At 40.4% G+C, this 8,113-nt stretch overlaps 1 protein-coding gene across 3 annotated transcripts in view; it reads right to left on the bottom strand.

Annotated features, from left to right (window-relative positions):
- Positions 1 to 2,309: 2,309 nt before the first annotated feature.
- LOC130175752 (neurexophilin-4) overlaps positions 2,310 to 8,113 on the bottom strand; it is a 115,660-nt gene continuing 109,856 nt past the window's right edge. For all 3 annotated transcript variants that reach the window (XM_056386301.1, XM_056386291.1, XM_056386282.1), the window contains one exon: positions 2,310 to 3,708. In XM_056386301.1, the coding sequence (XP_056242276.1) occupies positions 2,887 to 3,651 (765 nt within the window). In that variant the 5' untranslated portion in view covers positions 3,652 to 3,708 and the 3' untranslated portion in view covers positions 2,310 to 2,886. The remainder of the gene's footprint in view (positions 3,709 to 8,113) is intronic.

Raw genomic sequence — 8,113 nt, 5'->3', positions numbered from 1 at the left:
GACAGATCAGTCATGTCGTCATGAATGATCTAGTGCTTGTTGTATTATGGTACTTTTATTGTATCATTGTTTGTTTGTGTTTTGTGCTGCTCTGTATGTATTTTATAGTTGACTTTTATGTATTTTAAAAGCCCATGTAGGTACAGGCATAGCAAATTAGCCTAGACTATAAACACTGTGGTTTGTGTTATTGGTTCATTCTATATATTTGTCCCCATACAAATAATGTTAAAAAAAAAATAAAAATAGAGGAGCAGTTGTTTGTCATGGATGATATACTGTGTGTTTAGTACAAACAAATAATAAATTGTTCATGGACACATAAAACTGTGCTCTGATAGCCTTGCGGGGAAATCTTGAGGAGGAAAGTTAGTGAGTACTTTGCTTAGTAGTCAATTTGAACAGATTTAGTAAGAAAGTTAAGGGTTTGACTCTCAGCTCCTGGTGATTTGTTTGGGGACTTTGAATGTTAAATAGATATTTGCAATGCGAATAGACTGTAAATAAAGATGGACGTAGCCTTCGTGACGTCACCCATAGGTTTCTGAAGAATGGTTTTTAAGTTCAGAGTGGGCCACTCCATCATCGCCAGTGCCCAACTCCACCTAAGTCCTGGCTAATCCAAAAATGGGCAAAGAGGTGGGGTGTGTGTGGAGCCAAGACTTAGGTGAATGCTGGTTTGTGGCAAGCATACGCTCTCCCGCCTGTCACTCAAAGCGGCATGACCTCAATTATGCATAACTTTATGCCTTAATAAAATTTAAAGGGGTTTGTTATATACAAATTCAACCCAGTACAGTTGACACAAAGGAGGAATTAGCTGTAGAGACTAAAGCTGTTTTTTGTATCAAGCTGTAAACATTTTTATTGTTTTTTTTTATTGTTTATTTCTGCTTTAAAGTTGGAGTCTTTGGGTAAAGTGGCCATTTGAAGAACTGCAGTCTATAGCACTTCCATGGCTTCATTTTAGCCCTGGAGTTTGTCGCTTGGTGGCACCTGATCAATGCATCAAGTGATCCTATATTGCCGTGTAATATACAATCTTTAATATGAGCATTGTCTCTGTGTAGTTTATTTCTTAGTTTATTAGATGTTTTTTCTTGAAATTCTGGGAAACATACCTGGACAAACAGGTACAGACAGATAATCATAATCACACACACATAAACAAACATGCAATCACATTTAGGGTCACTCACAAAGGATCCACAAAAACTTGTCTGGTGATTCTTCACCGAACAGCTGTAAAGCATCTGTGTAACAAAGAGGGGAACTCCAGTGAATCTGGGTTGCAGCAACTCCATCAATCTCCGTGGCACGACTTTCCACAGCAACTTGTGCAAGATACATGGACATCCCTGGACCTTCATCTGAATGTCATTGATCAAGAGCATAATAGGGTATTGAGCCAGAGTGAGATGAAGATTCAATCAGCATTGACTGTGTATTATCTAATGAAATTCTGAGCACCGTTACCTTTAGAAAAAGTGGGCAGAGCGAAGAGCCAAAGACTCTGTGCTGGAAGAGGAAAAATGGAGTCTGTGATCAAGGAAGAAAAAGAGTTAGTCTGAGATAGTCTGAAGCGGAGGTGGGCAATTCGAGGTGTGTTTGTTTAATTTAATCAAGGAGAAGATTGGTGAGTTAATTGAACTGATTGAATACTAGCTGAATATTTTTTTTAGCAATGGTGTAAATATCCTGCATTATCCATCCATAAGCTCATATTTTTAGTATGAAGAAAGCTAAAATAAAGTAAATATTATTACGTGGCTGAGATTATAACAGTGGCAGCAGTGATACAGCAGTCAATAAAATGTGAGGAAGCCTCTTGGAGGTTTAGGTGCAGCTGAAAAAATGTTTGCTCAGGTGTGCAATACTTCTTTTGCTTGCATGATCACACAAACAGAAATCTGTCACTCACATTACTTCTAATACAAGACTTATTTTTCTTTTCAGTTTCAGGGTATATGTAATTAAAATCATATCAGATACCTCCTTAGGATTCTATTACTGTACATACCAACTCCCTCAAAAAGCGTCAAACATTATCATCATCATAAGAATGTTTCACAGTTGGTTTTTCATGTTGAAATTCAATCCATACCCAACTTTCCTTCAATATTTCAGAAAATTAAAATTACATATCTTCACAGAAAGCTTGGGCATCCATTCCTAATCAGAGTGAAATGTAACTTAATTCATAATAGTGTCCTTGCTGAGTTAGATAATGTGAATATGCTGCACAGCTTGTGCCCTGCAATTGTGCTCCTAGCTCTGAACGAACACAGTCACCCAGTAAAAGACAGACAGACAGTTTAAGAGATTTTAATGTGCTTTTTCATACAGTATATTGTATGCATATCCAGCATAGCATTTCTCATACATATAACTCTCTTATATCCAGGGTTTGAAACGTAGAGCTGAGAGGATGATTAACAGTCAGTCTACCATAACATTACATATGCCATACATTGATGGCACAGCACAGCTGCCTCAGAGGTTCACTTTGCACTCAGAGGGCATAATACTGATTCCAGCTGTCTTCAACCGAATTCTCCAACTGCAAAAAGTAATAACACTGAGAAACAAATATCTAAAAACAATAAGTGTGCTGAGGTTGAGTACATTATTTACAGAAAAAAACAAACAAAACAAATACAAAGTTGGAAAATAAGTCAGAGAAATCAGCCATATCCTAACCATCCATAACTCTGATTATACTTGATTTAAATCCACAATTCACAGCAGTTTAGAGGCAAAAAAAACTGTCCCCTGCATCTTCACCGTAATCAATATGACTATGACTTCCATCAATATCATTATTATCATCATCATTGTCATTAACATTGTCTCTTTATTCTCTGTTCTCGGTTCAGTCTCACTTATTTACCCAAAGTAAGGGTGCTCACTTTGGAAGTTGTAGTCCGGACACACTTTCTGAACCAGCTTGTAATCGATGCTAAAGAAAGAGATGAAAATGCAGATCACCTTGAAGGGTTTGGCACAGAGCCAGGCAGCGTGGGACTGGGTGTGCTCCGTGAAGCAGGTCTGAGACGGATCGTACAGGCAGGGTTTGGGCTTCTTGGATCTGTTGGTTTTCTCATACTCCACTCGACAGTTAAATGTCTTTGACTCTTTGGGGTCGATGGTGGACTGCTGGGTCTCCTGGATCTGGACGTCCTGCTGGGTGTGGGGGTGCAGTTGCTGCTGCTGGAGGACCTCAAACTCCACCACTTTGGTTGGTGGCACGATACTGACCGAAACATTCCCCAGGCTGGACGAGTTGTGGCGGAAGTAAACAGTGAACGTACCATTGATGTGGTCCACGATCTTCCCCGTCACCAACAAGCTGAACTTCATGGTCTTAACGTTGAAGTAGAAGTCTCCCCAGCCGAAGATCTTCTTGGTCTTCATGGCTGTCTTTAGAGAGGGCTTGCGCTTAGAGCGGTAGCCTGTCTGGTCCAGAAGCAGGGACTGGTTCCGGCTCGAGTCGTACGGGTTAAAGAAACTGTAAGTGGGTGGCTTGGATTTCATGGGTGTCTGGTCGATGGAGGTGGAGAAGATACGGGTTTGGTACGGAGGCTTAACTACTCCTCCTGTCGTTCCTCCAACTGTACCTCCATGCCCCATGCCATATGGAAGAGTCTTCATCACCGACCCCACTGGGCCAAGGTCTGAGAAGTCCACCTGCTTCTCCAACCCTTGGACCTGAGGAAGAGAGAAACAGGAAGAGGAAGAGGGAAACTTAATTGACAACATGCCAAAGGCTATTAAATTTGTCAGCATCATCATTTCAGTAAATGCCCCAAAAAACCCACATTAAATTAGGTATAAGTGACAAATTCACTTGTCCATCAGAAGCAAATGAGGAAACAGTATGATATTGTTATAGAGTAAAAAATGTCCTTGTATGGAGGAGGGTCAGGGTGGATAGATAGGTCAACAAAACTTTAAACTTTGCCAAGGGAAACCCCATGTTTGTTTTCCATCTCCTACTCACAGTCAATGTTGGTTTGTTTTAACTTTAATCATCCCCTGACCATAACCATTATTATATTAATGACATCACAGGATCCCTAACCTTGACAATATGGTCATTTTCACCCAAATCGTGATCTTTACCTTTCTGTAACCATGTTGTTTTTGTGCTGAAACCTAACCAAACCTTATCCATAGCATTGTAAAATCATAAAATGGATTTATTGTTACAGTGATTTGTAACAGTTATCGAAGGCACTGACAAATGATGTTATCCTGTCTGTATGGGGCATCATTCTGGAGGGCTTCATTCAGAGGACTTGTTGTCTTCTACAGTTACATCTAATCTTAACTCAATGCATTTTTCCTGGGGGCAAAACACAATGTAAAGCTGGGCAAACAGTGCACGTTTTTATTAATCTTGTATGTTACGTTAAATTGCACTGTATGTTTTAAAGTAATTTTTTGGGCTTTTTGCCTTTAATGGACAGGACAGTAGAGAGACAGGAAATGGGGAGGCAGAGAGAGGGGAATGACACGCAGGAAAGGGCCGTCCAATGCGGGAGTCGAACCGAGGACCAGCTGCAGCGAGGACTGTAGCCTCTATATATGGGGCGCCTGCGTAACCCACTGCGCTATAGGTCACTCTTCTGCAGAGATCTTTTTTACCTCACATGATTTTTATTTCTGCGAGCATCCAAGTTGTTAGATGTTGCCATGTTTCATCTCTTGAATTCAGGAAAACAAAACCATCTATTTTTATTAACACACTTTAATTTTGTTGTCAGTGTTGCTTTGGAGAGAAAAACAACTCTGCATGTAAGGTAATGGATGCAAGCCTTTGTTTGTTCAGACAGCTTTCTGCCTTTAATCCACAGCCTAGGTGGTTATTCACAGGGCTGATTGACTGGAAATCTTCCTCTCCTCTCTTTCATGTCTCATCAATCACATCACAGCCATGCTTCCATCCATATGCATATATGTGCACACACACTTTAAAACAGACACACACTCAAGTGCACAGACACATTCGCACATGCAGACTTCAAGCTTGAAACTGTCATGAAGTGACAGGAAGAAGTATTACAACCATTCGCAGGGGTTACATGTGCTTCCCCTGAGGATGCTTTTGGATGGAGTTTAAAACTATTCTCCAAGTGGATAAACAAACCAAAAAATGAAAAAATAAAAAAATAAATAAAACCTAAATGAAAAGCATTTCAAAACAAGAACAGGATCAGATTTTTGTGTCTACTCATACAAGGACAGTTTCTGTCTCCTTTCATTCCTATCCAGGGCAGTGGAACGGACAGGTTTGTGCCAAAGCTCTCCTCATCTTTCATCAATCACTGAACCTAATAACAACTCCACATTGCTATTCGTAGAGGCAACAGTGCACTCAATACAGCTCCTAGTCATTCAATTAATGTACCTATTTCTGTTGGCCATTCATTAACATGCCCGTAGAGCTGATTTCTAAGTAGATTGATTGAGGAGAAAATAACTGAAAATTTATTGACCACTGGAGGAATAAATTACCCAAAAAAGCACAGAAGGTGTTGATAAATGACTAACGACTAGAATAATGACCAATGAAGATTTTTAACAGACAATGACTCCCTTTGTTTTGGTGACAGAAGGCCTATGCAGTGGTCTTGCAATTTTGAGCCCAAGAATTGGTGATGCGAGCTGACTTTGACAGGTAGGAATAAGCCACAGAAAAACATGAGAATACGTACAGCAACAAACAGAGTGCACAGTGCATGCAAGATGGGGACTTCCTGTGAATGCGCTGTCAGCAGTGCTGTCAGCTAGCTCCATGTGTTGCCATCTGTCAGGCTAACACTCTGCTGGTGCAGTCCTAATCACTTCTCAAGCTGATGGCACGGAGCTCGAACTAGCACCATCATCATAATCCTTAACCATCTTCAGCAGCAACATCACGCCATGAACCTCAATCTAACCTTCAGGGTCAACTGTATGAAGCTCAAAAATGATTTTGTGTTGGGGTCTGAGGTCGACACGAGTCTTTTCGAAGGGGGGGGGGGGGCGCAACTGTACACAGTCAGCAACTTTAAAAACCATCGATTAAGTAGAAAAAGATGAGTGTGGAGAGAGGGCTTCTTCTTCTGTAGTGCGAAAGTAATAAAATGCCAACAGAAACCAATAAATAGATGGACTTTCTATTAGCATAAATATGAAATTTTTTCTGCTTGACAGTAAATCCATTTAAAGGGTGAGGATTTGTTAGAAGAAATATCAGATATTTTCTCTTGACATGAAATCCATAAGCTATAGACTTTTTGCAAAACAGCGGATGTTCGCTATAAGGTCATATCAGGCTGCTGCAACCAGCGACAGATTGACGGTTTGAAAAATACAGCTTCACCCTTTTCTTCCTCCTCAGCCTCTATTCAGGTAGGTTACAATGAGTGAGAGGTAAGTTTTGCTGGAATAGCCAGGGGGATGTTGTTGGGGCAACGGAGAGGTAATGAAATACACACTGGAGCATGCACACAAACAAACATAGTAGACTCAATACATTCACACAGTGAGTAACTCAATTACAGAAGCTTGTAGGTTTACAGTTGAAAGGAACTTACAAACTAAAATGTGGCAATTGCAATTCATCAGTCAGCCTCGTATTAAAATTTCAATACTACCATGATCATAAGTTCAAGAATAACAGTAATAGACATTATGTCTTTTGGTGAATGGTATTAACCAAAGCATATTTTAGTCCCATACAGGCATACATCGGTGACTTTAGTGTAAGAGACCGAAAAGATACTGTATGCTGTGTCTATAAGCCCTGGACTCAAACTCCCAAAACGCCACGACTGTGAGGGAATAACTGTGGTGTAGGTGGTTCAGTTTAACCAGTTAAAGTATCAACAGAGTATCTATCACTTTGAAACACAGATTACAGAGGCTGCAGGGCTGCAGACTTCAGAATCAGCAACACCAGAATCCTTACGGGTAGATACAGAGGGATTGGATAGAAGTCAGAGCTCTCTAACCTTTGCACTGACAGCTGTCCGGGAGATGAGTATCACAATTTAAGAATGCAAGGATAATTAAAAATAAGGGTAAAATAAAGCACCCAATTTGTGTTGAAGTTAATTTTGTTATCACAGTGGCATGAACCAAAAGTTATCTATAAATTGGGTGCCTTCTTGAAACACCTTTTACATTGGATTCAGTCGTTTTTGTTCCATGTCATTCCTGTAGTGTGCCATTATCTTGTCGTTATTGTATGTTGCTTGCAGTCCATGCCATGAAATTGCTGACTCGAGTCAATTACATGACTCAGAGTCTGCAGCCATGCTAGAAGCTGTACTGTGAGGTTGTAGTCAGGCACAGCTGTGTTTTGCGGTAAATGCTGACATCAGCATCAGGGCGATCCATCCCAATAATTGTTGAGAGACATTTTACTCAAAACCACAAATGTCAACCTCACGGTACCGCTAGAGGAAAAGTCAGGGGATCACCATCATTGTCTGGGAAACATCTATTTCTGTACAGAATAGTTAGCGGACAGGGAAGATGCTGAGATATTTAACAGGACGAGTGAAAATTTTGACCTGCTGGTGGCGCTGGGGAAGAAATCAGGGGATCACCAAAGTCATTACAATTCATCCCCTGGGGACAACAAGTGACTGTACAAAATTTCATGCAATCTATTGCTGAGGTATTTCGGCTTGGATCAAAGTGGTGAAACAACCAACCAACTGACATTTCCCTCCCTATCGAGCCACACAGTTAACATGGTTAAAAATCAGACTCTGAATACAATGTGGTAAAATCAGCAATGAGAGTATGAAATTGCTGGTGAAAATCTGTTTTATACAAAGCACTGAAGTTACACACAACAACTCTACCGTTCCACTGTCTACTATTCATTAAATGTGAACCAGTCATACCGAGGAAAACACCTTTTGAAATGTTTTTCTCATAACGCAGGAAACCAGGTTGAATTCGCTTTTCAACCCATTCAGCCGAAAATAAATGACTTAAAAGTAAATGTCAGTAGAAACTTGACTTGAGGGGATGTTAAAAGTTCCCCTGTTGTGTCAATAAAGTGCTCCCAGCCTGCAAAGGTCTACTGCAAAGCTTTACGCATGTCAACATGGCA

This window comes from Seriola aureovittata, chromosome 2 (genome assembly GCF_021018895.1).
Source record: "Seriola aureovittata isolate HTS-2021-v1 ecotype China chromosome 2, ASM2101889v1, whole genome shotgun sequence".
Lineage (NCBI taxonomy): Eukaryota > Metazoa > Chordata > Actinopteri > Carangiformes > Carangidae > Seriola > Seriola aureovittata.
The sequence above is the reverse complement of the archived record's forward strand: the minus strand, read 5'-3'. Positions and strand labels throughout refer to the sequence as shown.